Source organism: Peromyscus californicus, unplaced genomic scaffold (assembly GCF_007827085.1).
Source record: "Peromyscus californicus insignis strain IS unplaced genomic scaffold, ASM782708v3 Scaffold_14__1_contigs__length_90479793_seg_2, whole genome shotgun sequence".
NCBI lineage: Eukaryota > Metazoa > Chordata > Mammalia > Rodentia > Cricetidae > Peromyscus > Peromyscus californicus.
The window spans coordinates 60,756,846-60,775,383 of record NW_026294436.1 but is presented as its reverse complement, the minus strand read 5'-3'; the positions used below and the strand labels follow the sequence as shown (position 1 = coordinate 60,775,383).

The window sequence follows — 18,538 nt, the reverse complement described above, 5'->3', positions numbered from 1 at the left end:
TCCAGAAGAAAACATAGAAATAAATATGTATAGACAGACATTGGGGAAAGATTTCTAAAAATATACAAACCATTATCTATAAAGGAAAAAATGACTAAATTAGAGTTGATCAAAATCAAGAGTTTCTGGTGTTTGAAGTAGACTGCTTTGAAAATAAAAAATACAAGCCTATACCCCATAAAGAATTTGTTTCCAGATTATACAAGAGTCTTAACATGAATGAAACTCTTCAAATCCATTAAGGAAAGAAATAATCCATTTCTAAAATGTGCAAAATATATGAACAGGCATTCCCTGCATGGAAGGCAAGATAGCTCATAAAATATACCATCAGTCATCAAAAAAAATGTAAACTAAAATCAAATGCAGCAACACCACCTGGCCTTTAGCAAAACGCAACTTTTCAAGACTGAAAATGAAATTAAAGTAAGTTAAAAAGAATACCAAGTACTACTGGGAGGTGGTGGCACACACCTTTAATCCCAGCACTCAGGAGGCAGAGGCAGGTGTATCTCTGTGAGTCTGAGACTAGCCTGATCTTCAGAGTGAGTTCCAGGACAGCCTAGGCTGTTCCACAGAGAAACCCTGGGAATTGGAGAGATGGCTTAGCAGTTAAGAGTATTTGCTGCTCTTGCAGGGAGCCAGGCTAAGATATGGTTCCCAGCACCTACATGGCAGCTTATAGAAATCTGTGACCCCTGTTCCAGGGGATCTAATGGCCTGGTCTCTGATGGCACTAGTTTTGCACATGGGGCATGTATATACATGCAGGCAAACACACATACACATAAAATAAAAATAAATAAATATTTTTCAAATAAATAAGCACTGTTACTAAAGTGAATTATTCATTTTGAATGTATTAGCAGTCTGGTGGTGCTCTGGAGCACTCTGGTAGCTCCAAATGTTCCTGAACAAGCAAACACAGAAGTTCCGTTGGGTCCTGAGTCCTGTGGAGGCTTAACACACATTCAGGTTATATTTTTATTCTAGGGCCCAAGTCCGGCTTCTGACCTTGAACACAGCCAGTCCTCCAGCCGCTGTGGTCCTGCAGGCTGGAGTCCACCACTCACCAGACATCCTCTGCTTCCACCTCTGTCTCTGACTCTTCCCACCTCCCAGCTTTGTGCACACCTGCTCCCTTTGGGGTGCATCTTCCGACTGTCATTTGAAACTTTAGCTACAGATTCAAGATCATTTCGGATCTCCCCACCTCCATGCAGCCACTTCAGTGGTGATCTGCTCATCGATTGTAGCTATTTCAGTCCCTGTGAACTCTCCTTAAAGTCGTGCTGGTGCACACTACACTGCTGAGCCCCACACTTGGTCCAGGGATTGTAAACCCATCCTGATCTGGTGGTATTCCCCCTCATCCAATCCTGCCGAACAACGGTGGTATTTTCCTTTTGCCTCTTATCCAATTCAACTTTGTCCCATCATTCTATGGGTGTGCATTCTTTTTCATTATTGTGAGTACTTCACATAGCCAGCCACCCTTGTGCATCTACTTACACATCGGGGATCTAGACTTGTCTGTCAACTTACCTTATGTGCCTAATTCAGGGCTTTACACATAAGAGGTGCCAAATTTTTAATTGTTGGGTTGAATTGATTTATAAACCCTGGATACCAGACTATGAGCTCACTAAACAGGTGCCAGCTTTCTGTAGAAATGCATTACTAATAAGATTGGGGGAATCATTGTTTTGTAGTTACACATGGGACCACACACCTTTCTGGTAATGTTTGATTGCCAAACCATTTCCTTTGCTGTAACTGCCTTTAGGCCTCTAGTTCATTTGAATTATTGATGACAGCCATGTCTTAGTAATCCCAAACCATGCAAACAAGTGAATAATTCAGTTTTCATTGTTGGCCCAAACAAGTAATTTGAAATCGGCAGACAGAGCATCTGCCATCTCCTTCTGGGCATCCAACAGACACTGTCTTAATTTTCCCCATCAAATGATAGATACTCATTGGCCAGCTTTCCCTGGTATCTGGTCTCTCTGAGGTTGCAATGTGGTTTTGAAGATGTTCTCAGGCTGGGCCAAAGGTTCCCTGGATTCTGTTGCTGTCCCACCCATGCTAGACTTGGACACATCCTATATGACAGTTCTAGACTTGGACACATGCTATGTGACAGTTCTAGACTTGGGCACATGCTATATGACAGTTCTAGACTTGGGCACATGCTATATGACAGTTCTAGACTTGGGCACATGCTATATGATAGCTTTAGCTATATAATAGCTATAACCTTACTGGGTAGACTAGTAGAAAATCCTCAAACATTTCCTTCCATTAGATTCTTGGAACCATTTCCATCTGTATGATTGCAGATGTGTTTCCAAGTAAGAAGTGTTGTTTGAATCTTAGATGGTCTTTTAATAAAAAAAAAAGAAAAGAAAAGAAAAGGAAAGAAGGAAGGAAGGAAGGAAGGAAGGAAGAAAGAAAGAAAGAAAGAAAGAAAGAAAGAAAGAAAGAAAGAAAGAAAGAAAGAAAGAAAGAAAGAAAGAAAAAACTTTTAAAAAAAGCAGAGCCAGACATCAGGGTGAAAACTGAGAGATCAGAGAACCTGAGCAGCAGCCACTAGTTCTTACCTCTATGAAGTCCTTAGCCTAAAGAGAATGAGTTCTGTCTCTTCATGCCTTATATATCTTTCTCTGCCCTGCCATATTACTTCCTGGGATTAAAGGCATGTGTGCTTCCCAAGCAAAGGCATGAGATCTCAAGCACTGTGATTAAAGTTGTGTGCCACCACTGCCTGGCTCTGTTTCTCTCCTATATTGCATCAATCTCATATAGCCCAGTATGGTCTTGAACTCACAGAGATCCAGATAGATCTCTGTCTCCCAAGTGATAGGATTAAAGGTGTGTGCCTCCACTGCCTGACCTCTATGTCTAATCTAGTGGCTGGCTCTGTCCTCTGATCCTCAGGCAAGTTTATTAGGGTACACAATATAACACCACAAAGAAGCCCCTAAGACCTGGATGTTATTTGACTTAAAGACATTGTTGGTCTTACTCGTGTGGAAACACCACTATATTATTTACAGTAAGCTTTCCTACTCCTCTCCATCTGTCCCTTTCATAGCTTCTGAGAGTTGTTGTCAAGCAGCTTTGGGACTGTCTGCTTCCTAAACGCTTTTGAAAGGGAGTCACCCTGACTCTAAGAGAATTCCATCTCAGGAGCTTCAGTATTGATTATGAGAGCTCCGTAACTGTGAAGTTCCCGCAGGACGAGATTCTGGGATTTTGATTACTTGGGAGTTTTGATACTTTCCCCGACATTGCCATCTCAAGATCAGGAGATAGACACTGAAGGATAACTGGTGCACCACAGGGTCACCAACCTGATACCACAATCTCACTTGGCCCTGCTTTGGCTGCTCTATGGGGGTGAAGCTCTAGGAATGCGGATCTAGGGTCAGACAAGGATATAGTCCATGTCAATTGTGTTTTCATACTCTAACCTGTGCTTTCTCTCTAAGGGTACAGTTTCAATGTATTAATCAGTATTGGAACCTGTTAGTCAATGGTCTGTTCAGAGCACTGTGTTAGAGGTCATGGCAAATGCTAGGAAAGAAAACGGAAGTTGATTGGAATGCTCCTATCTGTTTCAAACTTGTGGCAATGACCGCAGGAGAGTGAAGCTGAGAGTATTGGACACAGAGATCATTCTTGGACATTTAGAAAGCCAACAAATGCCACCCTAATCTTTATGAGCTCTGTGCCATTTTTAATGCCCCTGTGCCATTTTTAATGCCCCTGAGGCTCAGAAAATGGTGGACAGATGTCCTTTTGTTACTGGTAAGGTCAGAACGGAAGGTGTAGTTTAAAGTATGCTCACATGTGTGATCAAAACTGAGCCTCCTTCCACTTCCCTAGCATTGAATTCACCAAAGTTAAAGGCATGTGCCAGCCATAAATCTGTGAGTCATTTCTGTACAAGACCTTGGAGGGTAGGCCCAAGATACCCAGAGGTTAAGTGGTTGTACTAAGGGGAGAAGCCAGGGATCTACATGCTGAATCCATTGCCAGCCTCACTAGGAAGGTCTCACTCTGCCTGCCATGGGAAGAGGAGTTGGGGTAGAGAGAAGGCAGAAGTTATATTTTTTGATACTTCTGAAAAAGTAGAAGCTCTTACTCTTTGGACCAAAGTCTTGGGCAAGGTGGGACATGTGGGAGAGGGGTGCATGGGTCTGGGAGTCTGGATGGCGACACAGATGGCCAAGTTACAGTGGGGTGGAGACACAGTCACGATTCACCATTCTGTATCTTAGACAACCGTATGAGCCATTGTGTGAATGTCTCATCCTGCTGTAATCTGCAGCCTCTTTCCCTCCATTTCCCTTTGGAAGCTTCCCTGGGTGTTTTGTTTATCAGCTTGCCATAGTGATAAACTGAGATGTGGAAAATACCTAATCAGGTAAATTTCCCACTTGAAACCAAGAAGATTGAGAAGGGCAGTCTGAGTCAGGCCACAGCAGGGCATGGCGAGTTCTCTGTGATTTCCATATCCAAGTGCAGCAGGTCACTGGGTGTCTGACTGCCCTTCCCTGAGTAAGGCTGTGATGGAAGTGAGGAGTCAGCTGTTAACCACCCAGCATGATCCCTTCTGATAGCTGGTTGCTTAGAAAAATGCTGAATCTGGGAGAGGAGGAGGAAGATGATGGCAAATATTTATTGTTCTATGTGCAAGATTTCAACCTACACACACACACACACACACACACACACACACACACACACACACACACACACACACACAAATATGTAGATACATACTGTGGTAGTTCAAATGATGTGTCCCCTGACAGTCTTGGGCATTTGAATACTTTATCCCTCATTGGTAAGTTTGTTTGGGAAGGTATAAGAGATTTAGCCTTGCTGGAGGAAGTAATGTCACTGGAGGCAGGCTTTGAAAGCTAAAAGATCCATACCATTCCCGGTTTGCTCCCCACTTCCTGCTTACAGTTCTAGATAGGAGCTCTCAGCTCCATTCACCATGCCTACCTCATGCCACACTTCCCGAATGTGTAGTGGTAGACTCTTATCCCTCTGGACCTACAAACCCAAATAAACCCTCTCTTCTATAAGCTACGTTGGTCATGGTGTTTTATCACAGCAATGGAAAAGTAGCTACTAATATACATATGTGCATATTTATGGATATATATTTATGACTATATATGTATAAATAGTCTAACATGTATTTGTTTTGTTTTTTTAATTAAAATAAAATTACATCATTTCTCCCTCCCTCTCCCTCCTCCAACTCCTCTGGTATCCCTCCCTGCTCCTTTTTAAATCATGACCTCATACTCTTTATTATTATTGGGGTGTGTGTGTGTGTGTGTGTGTGTGTGTGTGTGTGTGTGTGTAAATGCAACCTGCTAAGTCCATTTAGTGTTGTTTGTATAATAATTTTTAGGGCTTACCACTTGGAATCAGGTCACTGTTTGGGGTGCTCATTTCTGGGGAAGGCTAATTCTCCCTCTCTCTCTAGTTTTTAATTGCCTATGTCCAGGGTAGGGTCCATGAGACCTATGACAACACGGTTTGTTGTTGTTCAGGTCTTGTTTAAGTAACCATACTGTTGGGATTTCATGGGAGTAGGTCCCCTGTTGTACACAGAAGACTCAATCTTACAGCAGACTTCCTGGCCCTCTGGCTCTTACAGTCTTACCAGCTCACTCTTGACAATGTTCCCTGAGTCTTAGAAGTAAGGGAAGTGCTGTAGATGTGTTGTCTGGGGCCAGACACCCCACAGTCGGTTGTTCTCTGCATTTTGACCAATTAGAGCTTTTTGTAGTAGTCTCCATCTATAAAAAAGAAGCTTCATTGTTGAGGAATGAGAACTGTATTTGTCTGTGGGTATAAGGATAAGTATTTACAACATAGTTAGGAATTATACTGGTTTAGGGAAGTGGTAATAGTATGTTCTCCTCTAAGATGTAAACCTCACTAGCCATTGGCTAGGTTTCCAGTACTAGACATGATATCCCTCCTGTCTAACTGGCCATGAGGCCAATTAGAAAGCTGTTGATTATGACCCAAATATGAGTACTACAATTGCACATTTAGAGGTATTTGCTGTGCAGATCATTGTTATGGTTCCTAGGCATCACAGCTGGGTAGGGATACTGAATGCTTTCTTTTCTTGGAAGCTTGTATAGCATCTTCTACTAGTATGAAAGCTAGTCCTCAGAGGGGAAACTTTTGAGTCAGATTCCTCCAAATCCTGCATGCTTTGTTCCTCACTCACAGATATATTAAGAACGTTGTCAGTTACAGGCACGAAAGGGTGAGGAACTTTCCCTGAAGCGGGAAGGAGGTAGTTAAAATTCAGTCCTGAGTCCTTGCTCACCTTACCAGGCTGATGAACTGAGGATGATGATCCATTGCAATCAGTGTGTCAGCTTGCCTAATGGGAGCCCAGCCCTCTGGTCTAGAGAGGCCATGCCTCATTTGGTCATTCTGATATGTTCCTAGAGCCACATGGGCAGGGAAAAGAGGAAGGCAATAGGGCTGGATGTCTAGATAGGATGTTTGTTTTCAAAAGACCCACCACCCCTCATTTGTCCCTTTATTATGGTACAAGCACCCTAAAGCATCCCTGACTCAGAGGCAATTCTGAGAAGTCTGGGAGTCTGCACTCTGAATTAAAAAGGCACAAACAGGAGGAAAGATGGAGGTCTTTTTCCTCTGAAAAATCTTCAAACCAAAACCTTTCTGTATCTCAAGATCTCCAACTAGAACCTAACATTGAATTAGTTTTGCGAATTACTTACTATAAGCTGAAAATTACTCATTTAATCGACTTGTCCATTTTCCCCTAATTTGAGGACTTCACTTTGACAATAAAGAGTAGAACAAGATTCACGCACTTTCCAACGTACTTATAGAGGAGATCTTCTCTACACTTCTGGATTCCTCAATAACTTCATCTCTGCATGGCTACTGATAATCATCATCATCATCATCATCATCATCATTATCCTGGTGTGGAAGGGGGTGGGGTGTTTTATAAATGTGAAGGGAGGATAGAGTTGCTCAGATCTGGCCCTGTGTTTTATCAGAGTCAGTAGATTATTGGAGAGGCTTTAAAAGGTTACCAAAGATAGTCACCTGAAGCTGAGATGACTTCACCTTGCCTGTGGTCAATGAGAGGGCAAGAAGACAGAAGTGGATGTGGTGGTACACACCTCTAACACCAGCACTTCAGAGAGGGTTTGAAACAGCCTGAACTATACAGTAAGACCCTGTCTGAAAAAACATTAAAAAGTAATACTAATAATAAGACAAGAGCAAGAATGATGGGAGAACCATGGTGCCAATTTGGAATAATTTCAACTCTTGTAAAGAAGGAAGATGAAATTAAAATAATTAAAATACCCCCAAAATAACTGAAATGTGTTTCCAAATGGTTTCATCCCATTCTACTCTCGGTCTCCTTCCTCCAAAATTTCTCCATGAATATTCTCCTGTCCTTAATCTGTCAAGGTTTTGCCTACTGATTTCCCTTTTCCAAAATAAGGTCAAGAGATGGTTGTGTGGATTTTTGCAGCAGAAATGACAGATTAATAAAACATTATGGTAGTCTGGAAAGCTTTCAGATCCTTAAAAAGATGAAACATTAGGGCCAGTGAGATGGTTCAACAGGCAAAGGCACCTGTCCCTAAGCCTGGCAACTTGAGGATGATGTCATAACACACAGAGTAAAGGAGAGAGGTGACTCCCCAAAGTTAGCATCTGACCTCTATGCATGGACTTTAGGATGCATTTGCATGTATGCACATGTGCACATACACACACATGCACATACACACATGTGCACACATAAAATACATAAAACATTCTTAAAGATGAAGCACTAATGAAATTGGGATAATGGAAAGGAGGAAGAAAGGGAAGGGGATGGCGGACTCGGGGAGGCAAATGACATAGTATGATGCTTTCATAGCTTTATTGGGAAAGGTCTGGCTTGAGTCTGACATCAGAAGACATTGTTCTGTGATAAGTCAGTTTCCTTTGGGAGGTTCCATTTCCTTAGTTTAGAAACAAGGGTGAGCTAGCTGTCCTGAAGTTCCTGTGTCCTTGCCTGTCTCTTCCATTAGTCCTGTTCCTTCAGGGAACATTATTCCCATGTGGCAGACATAGAAAACCCGACATCAGCAAGTTAAATAGTACCAGCCACCTACTTGGGAATAAAGGGCCAGGACAGTGGGTATGTTTCAAGACAGGAGATGTCTTGGAGCCCCCAAAGTGCTATTATTCATTCTTTTATTATCAATAACAAAGATTTCACCTTCAAGGTTGAAATAAATGAAGCTAGAGCTCACAGTAATTAAGTTTCCTGCAGTAACTCAAAATATTAATCAGCAGCTAACTGGGAGCCTGGAAGTTGTTTGCAGTTGCAGGATCTTTTGTCTTTGTCAAGAAATTTTTAAAAAATACTTGTTTATGTTTCTATACAATTATGGAAACAGCACCCTGCACATGTGTGGATGATAAATGACGCTGTGGTTTGGCTAGTTGCATGAATTACTCTGAAGCACAGCAGACCAGGAGGCTAATGTCTTTCCACTCCCTGTGATGCTAACAAGAGAATCCATCAGTTGCCTGCCCTGGCTGCCACTCCACAAACCCATCAGGCCTGGCTGCTGTTAGCCTGGCTGCTGTTAGGCTTCTGCTTGTGTCCTAGCGACAAGGAATCTCTTCATTCACTCTGATCACCACCTTCTACCAATCCTAAGAAAACAGTAATTAGAAATGGGTTTTAGCTGTGCATGGTGGCAAAACACCCAGTAATCCCTGAACTAAGGGGCAGAGGCAGGAGGATCACTGGACCTTCGAGGCTAGCCTGATCTACATAGCAAGTTCTAGGCCAGCCAGGGATACATTGTGAGACCCTGTCTCAAACAAATAAACGAAGGTAAAAGGAAAAAAGATCTAGTGTGATGTCATGTTTTCTCTAATTTTTACTTAATTTTGAGACACAGAACACTTGATCAGGCAAAAAAGGACATAGAAATAAACAGTAGGACTGGGCTTTCACCTCCAGGGAACATCTTGACTCAAGTGCTCTGCTTAAGGAATGAGTGTTTTTGCAATACACGTTATACACTTTGGACCCCAGATTCTATATAGATACATAAACTCATCTTGTTATATATGAGATGAAAATAGAGAGAAAATTGCCTAAGGGGATGAGGGAGACTAAAGAAATGGAAAAGATAGAGAAAGAAATGGGGTAGGAGGGTAGGTGGAGAAACATGGCCCAAGTTCATTATGTATTTATATTAAAATATCCTTATAAGGCCAGGTGTGGTGGTATGTGCCTTTAATCCCAGCACTTGGGAGGCAGAGGCAGGTGGCCAGCCTGGTCTACAAAGTGAATCCCATGACAGCTAGGGCTGTTACACAGAGAAATTCTGTCTCAAAAAAAAATCTTATAAAATTCAGTACTGTAGACAACTTAACAGATATATCTACAACACAATCCCTATACCTAAGGCTCAGAGAATATCATGGAAGAGGAGTTGGAAATATTTTACAAACCAGAGGCCTAGGACTTCTGCTACCTCTATATATGACAGGGAAATTATACTCACAGAATTTCAACAATGTGATTGCCTAAATAAGACCAACACAATAACAAAGGTAGTTGACATGACAACATGGTGGGAGAAATTCCATGAGACCCAGGTCCTAGATGAAGAGCTACAGGCAATTAATGGATGCTGAGAGAGAGAGAGAGAGTCAGTCTTCTTCAAGGATGGGCCCCTTGGTAGGCTGTTCAGTCCCAAGTGGTCAGACATAAGCACATACACATATGAGCAACAATAGGCAGACTCAGTAGGCTGTATTTGTGAGTGTGTATGTGTGTGTGTGTGTGTGTGTGTGTGTGTGTGTGTGTGTGTGTGTGTGTGTGTGTGTATGTGGCAATAATAAAGAAAAGGTCATGAATTTGAGATGGAGTCAGAAAGGACACAGTAGGAGCTGGATGGTGTGAATACATTATTACTCTATGAAATTCTCAAAAACGTTAAATTAATAAAAAGAAATTAAAGACACAAATAAATGAAAAGATATCCCTCACTAAAGAAGCATTCCTACAAATACAACATCCAACTGTCATTAAGTTCCGTAAGCTCATCTGCCTTCCTTGTTAGGCACGGATCTCTCCGCACCTCCGTTTCCTTACAGATGAGGGGGATTTCAAGAGAAGTTTAAGAAAGCAGATGTATCGCACCACTATTCACAACAGCCAATTGCAGAATCAGGCTAGCAGTCCGCCAGCAGCTCAACCGATAAAAATAATGTGGAATAAATGCATACCACAGTATGATTTTCCCACAAGAAAGATAAAGGTGGGCCATGTCCATGAAGATGAATGCAGCAGGAGATCATGACGTTATGTGAACTAAGTCATTCAGGAAAACCGATGCTTTTCTCACACTTGCAGATCTTCTGATTTATATAGTTGTGTGAAACCATATGCTACATAAGATACAATAACAGAAGTGAGACTCCCTGACAAAAATGAATGGAAATAACAAGACAGAGGGATGAGAAAGGGCAGAGGAGGGTGAATGTGGTCCAAGTACACGACAGACTTCTATGAAAATGTCTCTGTGAAACTCATCACTGTGTGTGCCAGTAGAAAAGGATGCCTGTTAAAGAAAATGATTTTAAGACGCAGATGGGTGAGACATTTGGAGCGGTCCCCGGAACACAATGACCAATGAGTGATGCTTCTGTTATCTCTCATCAAATAAGCATTTTTAGTCCATGCTCCCATTCGCTTTTGAAGATTTGGCTCACCAGATACCCAGATTAAAATCCGTGATGGCACATGTTTTAAGATCAAGTCTGTCACAGAGACACCAGAAGTGTCCCAAGAGGACTATTTAGCTTTAGGTACCAGTGGGAAAACCTCTTCCAAATACAGCATCCTTCTCAGTGCTTGTCCACAGCTATCACTATTGCCGTTCATTCGATCATCTCCCTTGAAGTCCCTCTGTCCTGCTGCTGAACAACTTGCCACTTTAACTAGAGTGATACTGAACACCTACCTAGCACTTTGTCTAAAAGTAACTGCTGAGCAATGCTTACTGTGCGGCTGCACTGACCTGTCTGTCCTCACTGCCCTATGACGTGAGTGTAGAGTCACTGCCCCCAGCCAAAGGCCAACAAGAATAGAGAGACAGCCAGATGTGGTGAGAAGGTTCCTAAGGCATCTCAGTAAGTGAGTTCTAGGGTGTTATGGCTTCAGGTTTCTGTTAGGTGATTTGGGGACATGCTTGAGGAAGCAAGGTTTTTTTCGTGATTGGATTCTGGTGGGAAGTAAGGGAGGTTCTAAAATGAGATAAGCTAAGCTGTAGTGAATAAACCACACTGAGTCAGCTTGACTAAGGCATGTGTGGTCATTTTCATGGCTCGAATAATGTTCACGTTTTCGTGTGTGTTCAGTCTCAATTACAAGGTCTCAGTTTTGCCTCGGTCCATCATGAATGCCCACAGCGTGGCCCTATCTGTGACAATGTTCTATGAAACTGTTTCCCAGAAAGCTGAAGGCTCAAACCAGATCTCAGAAACACAAAGGCATGGCTGAGGGTTGCATGTCGGTCCCCAGGTGTCACAGTTGGCTTTTGCCTTTCTCAGAGACAAAAAGAAATCGGAGAGCTTGTCCACAGCCACACAGCTAATAAACTGAGGGTCACAATGCTAATACAATTCTTCCTGTCTCTAAGTTTAGTCACATGGTAGTGTACAAGCTTATGAAAAAGTCTGTTTTATCTGCCTGATTTCCCAGGAGAATCCCGCTGAGCTTCTTGACAGAATCCATGGAGAGAATTGCATTCAGTCTCAAGAAGAGGGCTGTCTGCTGATCTCAGTGAGATCCCAAGTCTAATTAGCTTACCTAATTTCAGTGGCAGCCATTTTCCACATCTCTGGTGGCGATGGGCTTTTGGTCACGTATTCACACCTATGTGAAGAAACGTTGCTGACTGTTGGTCTCCAGTATGGCTCATTTTAGATTGCCTCATGATTTTATAATACATGCTAGTTCTCTTCTGTGACTCTGTACTGAGTGTCTGGAGCTGAGGACTGTGCCAGCCTCAGGGATGGGTAGCAGTAGCTGGTCAGATATTGTCTACTGGATGGACGTCTGGCCCCTGAAATAACTGTTAGTCCGAAATGCAAACAAGCTGTTTTCTCAACAAGACATCCTCACAGCAGACCAACCCAATGCCTCCTGATACTGAAACCTTAATTTAACAGAACAGCCTTTGTGGTGCAAGGGTCCAGGAGTAACAAAGCTGAAGATGGTCATAGAGAGACCCCCTGACAAGGCTAGCCTGAGATCCATCTGGAGACTCAATCTTCAGTAGGAATGTGGAGCCTTATATGGGTCAGGGAGCCTTCTCTCCTCTGCTGAACTCCCCACACTACAAACAATGGGGTGTAGAGCCTAACACAGGGTGTATTTTAAGAGTTATTGTGGGGTGCTGGAAAGCAGGCTCAGAGGTTAAAAGTCCCTGGGAATCCAACATCCCCACCCTGTAGTTCTACCCCGTCACCTGGAAAGAGGTGTTTGCACACTTAGACCTGTATACACAGTCTCTCCTCCCTGCTTAGCTCCAGCCATTCAGGTCTGAGTAGATGGCCCATGTCATAACTATCTTTGCATATGCCTGACCTACCTGCCCACTGAAACCTTTCATTTTTCTTAACTTTAGTGTATGTGTTCCTCTGACTGTAACACTGAATACTGAAGAAATACTTGTACAGATGCACACAAGAATATGTCCAAGGATGTTCATGTTATTTTTTGCATTAACAAGAAAATAGAGACAAGTTCCTGAGCAGGTTAAACAATCTATGTATATCTATTTGTGGTTGCCATGGAGCTAGAGAAATAAAGACAGTTCAAAATACATGAACATGGAAAGGCCCTCATAGTATGTTGTACTGGTAGCCCTGGAGGACAAGGGCATACAATCCCTACATGGTAGTCAGTCTCTCCTGGAGAAAGAAATAGATGGGAAGGAAATTTTATATTCCTGCTTTGGTTCCTCAGGAGCCCAGGTCTCCCAAACAACCCTTGACTGGGAGATAGTCATATAAAGCATTCACATGTGTGTTCTGCTCTGTTCCAATCAAAATTTTACATTGTTTCTTTGAGCAAATCAGACATAATGAACAGTTTCCACAAAGACATGGTAGACTCAGAGGAAGCCATTGTGGTCTTTGCCGGGTTATAGCTGACCACCATTCACAAAACCTGCAATCAAATTCTTAATTTACCACCGATTTGATCTCTGACTTGTAATTTTACTTAACTCTGTGGGCTTCACTTTCCTTCTCATGCACTGAGGAAAGAGGGACAGAAAATACTTCCATGGTCTCTTTGGTACAGGTGTTAGTCTACTGCTGTCAAGAAGCATGCCGTTTTTGTAAGAAAACAATTTGCCAGGCTGGAGAGATGGCTCAGCAATTAAGAGCACTAGCTGCTCTGCCAGAGGTCCTGAGTTCAATTCCCAGCAACCACATGGTGGCTCACAACCATCTGTAATGAGATCTGGCATCCTCTCCTGGCCTGCAGGGATACGTGCAGACAGAATACTGTATACATAAGAAATAATAAATAAATAAATCTTTAAAAAAAAAACAATTTGCCATAATTTTTAATGATTGTAAGCACTGCTCTTATGTGTATTAACCGGTCTGTTATAGCAACTCCATCTATGTGGTTAACACTATTACCCCCACTTTATGTAAGAGGACACTGAGGTCCAGAGATTAAGCATATTACTCAAACATCACATGGCTCTCACACTGCGGAACTTGGGCCGATTTCCAGGCAGTGTGGCTCCAGGATCTATGACTACAACCGCTCTGTAATGTTGCAATGGAGGGTCATTGTCCTGCTGCTTAAGTATCCATTTAAAAAAAATGGTGTTGAGGGGGAAAAATGTGAAAAGCCAATAGGAAAACTGTAGCTGGTAAAATTGTCTCTGTAAAAGGCCAAATGCAAAAAGGGAGGAAAAGTTCTATTCCTGTATATGAACATTTTAGGATACATTTCTTCTATATGCTATAATGTGGTCCTAGCTACATACTTCCGTATAACAAAAAGTGCATTAAAAAAAGAGGTCTCTGCTACAGCACTCTTATGCATTTTTTTCTCTGAAAATAACAGCATCAATTGCACCCCATGTTGATGCTCTCAATTTTAATTTCACAGATGAAGGAACTCGGTGTCATCTTCTACAACTGCAGCTGCCTGGTCCTAGATTTACAAAGGATATTTGCTTTATATAGCTCATTAAAATTCAAGAGCAGAGTACCTCAGACCTGGTCCAAGAGACTCTACGGAGTGTATGACAATGAGAAGAAGCTTCAACTCCAGTTGAACGAAACCAAGTCACAAGCCTTTGTGTCGGTGAGTCGTGCACCCTCACTGGTTCATCGCCCCTCAAATTTTGTCCTTCCAAGGGTTGGTATACCAGCCCCTCAGATTCCTCCCTAACCTCCCTCACATCCCAATCTCATGGCCTCTTTTTCTTATAACCCATTGAGTTCAGTTAGCACTGCCCATGTGGGCATGGGTGTAAGGCCATTGACTATAGCATGGGCAGCATACCAGAGACCACACCTTTGAGGAAAACTGACTCTCTGTCCCTTAGAAGCCATGACCTGCCAATAGTCTCAGCTAGAGATGGTCCTTGGGATCCCTCCCATATCATGGAAAGCTGACTGGCTTGATATTATTATGTAGGTCTTACATGCAACCACAACTACTGTGTGAGTTCATGAGTACGATAGCCCTGTCATGTCCAGAAGACACTATTGAGCTACAGTCCCCACGACCTCTGCCTCTTAGAATCTTTCTGCACTTCCTTTTGGAACATTCCCTGAGCCCATGGGAGGGGAGTGCAGAAGAGCCCGTTGTGGCCATTTTACAAAAGAAGACACTAAACACATTCCCGTGGTACGAAGTCCATCCCATGGGAAGCACCACTGAGGCCCAAGCTCTGTGGGCTGAGAGCTGATGAGTCCTTCATCCATGATTCCCACATGTCCCTAACAGTAGAACCCTGGTGAGACAAATCTGAGGGAACTCAGTATGGAAAACAAACAAAGCCAGAGCTGGTGTATTTGCTTGGGGCAGGCCAGCACAAGGCTACCCCTGATGTCTTCTGACTCTGGTGAAAACTAGAACCTCATCCTTACTTCCTGTCATCACCCCACTACCCTCCCCACCATGCTGTCACTAGGAACTGGGAGTGTGTATATCTAGGCCTCCGATCCCAGTCTTTCCAAATTCTAGAACCACTAAGAATTAGCACCTGACCTAGGGTGAGACCTCACGAGTTGGACCTGAATCACACTCCTGACTTCATCCTGATGTTCAGCAAGTCTTCTCTAAACCGTGTTCCTACATGACTGCTGTTCTTTCTCCCTGAATGGGTGCCAGGATATTTATGCTAGCAACTCTTATGTGCCAGAGAACGTTTATCAGAGAGCAGTAAATTATATCCTTTTTACCCTTTTCACGTAAAAGCACAATCTGAACGTCCAGAAGACAGTACAAGATGGTCAAAAAGACGGTGAAGTTTTTTGTGTAAAATAACAAATTCACATAAATGTAAACAGCCCAAAATGGGAAGGACTTCCATGGAGCAGTGGGACTTTTTGCTGGTTGGTTGGTTGGTTGATTTTTACATCCCAACCAAAGTTTCCCCTCCCTCCTCACCTTCCAGTTTCTCCTCCCTTCCCCCATCCACTCCTCCTCTTTTGTTTCTCTTCAGATATGGGGTAGATCTCCGATGGGTATCAGCCAGCCAGGGTATATCAAGTTGCAGTGAGACTAGGCACTTCCTCTTCTATTAAGGCTAAATGAGGCAATCTGATAGGAGGAACAGGGTCCCAAAAGCAGGCAACAGAGTCAGAGACAGGCTCTTCTCTCACCATTAGGAGTCTCACAAGAAGACCAAGTTACACAACTGTAACATATTTGCAGAGAGCCTCGGTTGGTCCCATGTAGGTTCCCTGATTGTCAGTTTGGTCTTTGTAAGCCCCTATGAGCCCAGGTTAGTTGATTCTGTAGGGGTTTTTACGGTGCCCTTGTCCCCACTGGCTCCTACAAAAATGCAGCAGTAAGCAGAGTCATTACAGAGAGCCCTTTAGAAGCAGTGTTTTCATTGCATCTTAAGATAACAGTAGTACTCAAAGGCTAGCACGTATTCCCAATCTATACATAAGCAGCATTATGAAACAAAGTACATGATGCCTCACATAAAGGATCCAGAAAAATAGAAGAGAGGCAACAAGAAATAAATGAAGGAATGAGCAACTGTTTGAACAATCATGTAGCTTAAATTTAAGACGAGAATCTTAGACATAAGTGAATAAAGGTTCTTGTCCACATTTAAAAGGGCAGGTGTTGCCTTTGTGAATTCTAACATTGCCATATCTACAATAGAGAGTCTCAGGTCCTTAGTTAAACCACTGAAAGTACAAGGTCTCTTTTCTGACACCTCTTCACTAGAAATGACAGTACACCTTTGCTCTAGTCCAGGGAAACTTAAATATTGACTTTTAATCCAAGATATAGCTAGCAAATGAACTGAAAAATACATATTCTGGTAGTTAGCTATTCAAAATTACATAATGCTTCTTTTCTATTTTCATTTCTTTGATTTATTATTTTATTTTCTCATTAATAATATCAACTCTACCTTTAATTTAAATCCAACAGATACTGAATAAAAACCAATTTTGACCATCTATCTGACAGAGAATTAGTACCTATAATCTATAAAGATATCAAAAATTAAACACCCCAAAACTGTATCATCCAATCAATAAATGAGCAGTTTAGTCAAGCAGATAGTATTCAGAGGAAGAAAAACAAATGGCCAGTAAAAATATGAAAAAAAATCATCATCTTTAGTCATCAGGGAATTGCAAATTAAAACTACATTTAGAATCTATCTCACCCAAGTTAGAATGGCTATCATCAAGAAAACAAATGACAGAAAATGCTAGTGAAGATGTAGGGAAAGGGAGACACATACATCACTGCTCCTGGTAATGTAAACCAGTGTAGCCACTGTGAAAGTCAATATGGAGGTTCCTCAAAAAACCTGGTAATAGAATTACCATATGATCCAGCTGAACCACTCCTGAGCATCTATTGGCAGGAATTTAGGTCAACAGACCACAGAGACACTTGTAGATCTTTATTTATTGCTATGCTAGTCACAGAATGTAAGATGTAGAACCAGCCAAGATGCCCTTCAGCAGATGAAAGGATTTTAAAAAAAAACAGTGAGTACACACACACATATACGTGAATTTTACTCAGCCATAAAGAAAAAATGGAATTATGTCATTCTCAGGAAAATGAATGGAGTTGGAGATATTATTTAATGAAATTAACCAGATTCAGAAAGATAAATCTCATGTTTTCTCTCATTGTATTGGTTAGCTTTCTATTGCTGTGATAAAACACCATGATCAAAATCAACTTGAAGAGGAAATGGCTTATTCATCTGACAGTTTGTAGTCCATCATCCAGGGAAGTCAGGGCAGGAACTCAAGGTAGGGACCTGGAGGCAGAAGTTGATGCAGAGGCCATGGAGGAGTGCTGCTTACCGGCTTGCTCCTTATGGCTTGCTCAGCCTACTTGTACTATTCCATGACTACTAGCCCAGAAACAGCGTCATCTACAATGATCTGGGTTCTCCCACATCAATCATTCACCAAGACAATACCTCACAGTGTTGCCTACAGGACAGTCTCATGAAGAGATTTTTTTTTCAATTAAGATTTCCTTTTCCAAATATGTCTGGGTTTGTGTTGAGTTGACAAAAATCAACCAGCATACTCATATGCAATGTGTGTGTGTGTGTGTGTGTGTGTGTGTGTGTGTGTATCTCCATGTGCATACATATGCACACATACACACACACACACACACACACACACATACACACACACACACACACACACACACACACACCTGATTTTGAGGAGATATAGAGTCTTACCTGTATTTTTTTTTAACCCTTAGAGAAGCTCCGCCTTCAGAACTGGCTCTTTGCTCTCACTCTTTTATTTATCAGAGCTTTGTAATTATTTGTTTATTATGCTTTCCCCATAATTTTATAAGACTCTAAAGATTGCATACCCTCTTTATAATTTATATTCCCAGGACCTCACTCAATACTTTGAAAGCAGCAATAAATAAATAAATGTTAGACTGGATTTATTGGTAGTAATGTTGATGTGAAGTTCCAGAATGTACATAGCTTCTGCAGTAACATATGCCAAGCAAATGCCAAGGCAAACTAATTTAAGTTCAATATATTTGTTGTAAAAAAAAAAAAAAGTACATCATATTTTTGGAAGCTGACAGTCCCAAAACTAAGTTGAATACACGTGGAGAATATCTGAAGACTTGAAGAATCACCAGTCCTAAAATTATACTTTTGATCATTCCCAACTCACTAAAAGT

The 18,538-nt window shown here is 42.0% G+C and overlaps 1 protein-coding gene across 7 annotated transcripts in view; it reads left to right on the top strand.

The window, feature by feature from the left end:
* The window catches only part of Pld5 (phospholipase D family member 5), a 316,954-nt gene that overhangs the window by 267,066 nt on the left and 31,350 nt on the right, over positions 1–18,538 (top strand). For all 7 annotated transcript variants that reach the window (XM_052737721.1, XM_052737725.1, XM_052737727.1 and 4 more), the window contains one exon: positions 14,261–14,458. In XM_052737721.1, coding sequence (XP_052593681.1) covers positions 14,261–14,458 — 198 coding nt within the window. The remainder of the gene's footprint in view (positions 1–14,260; positions 14,459–18,538) is intronic.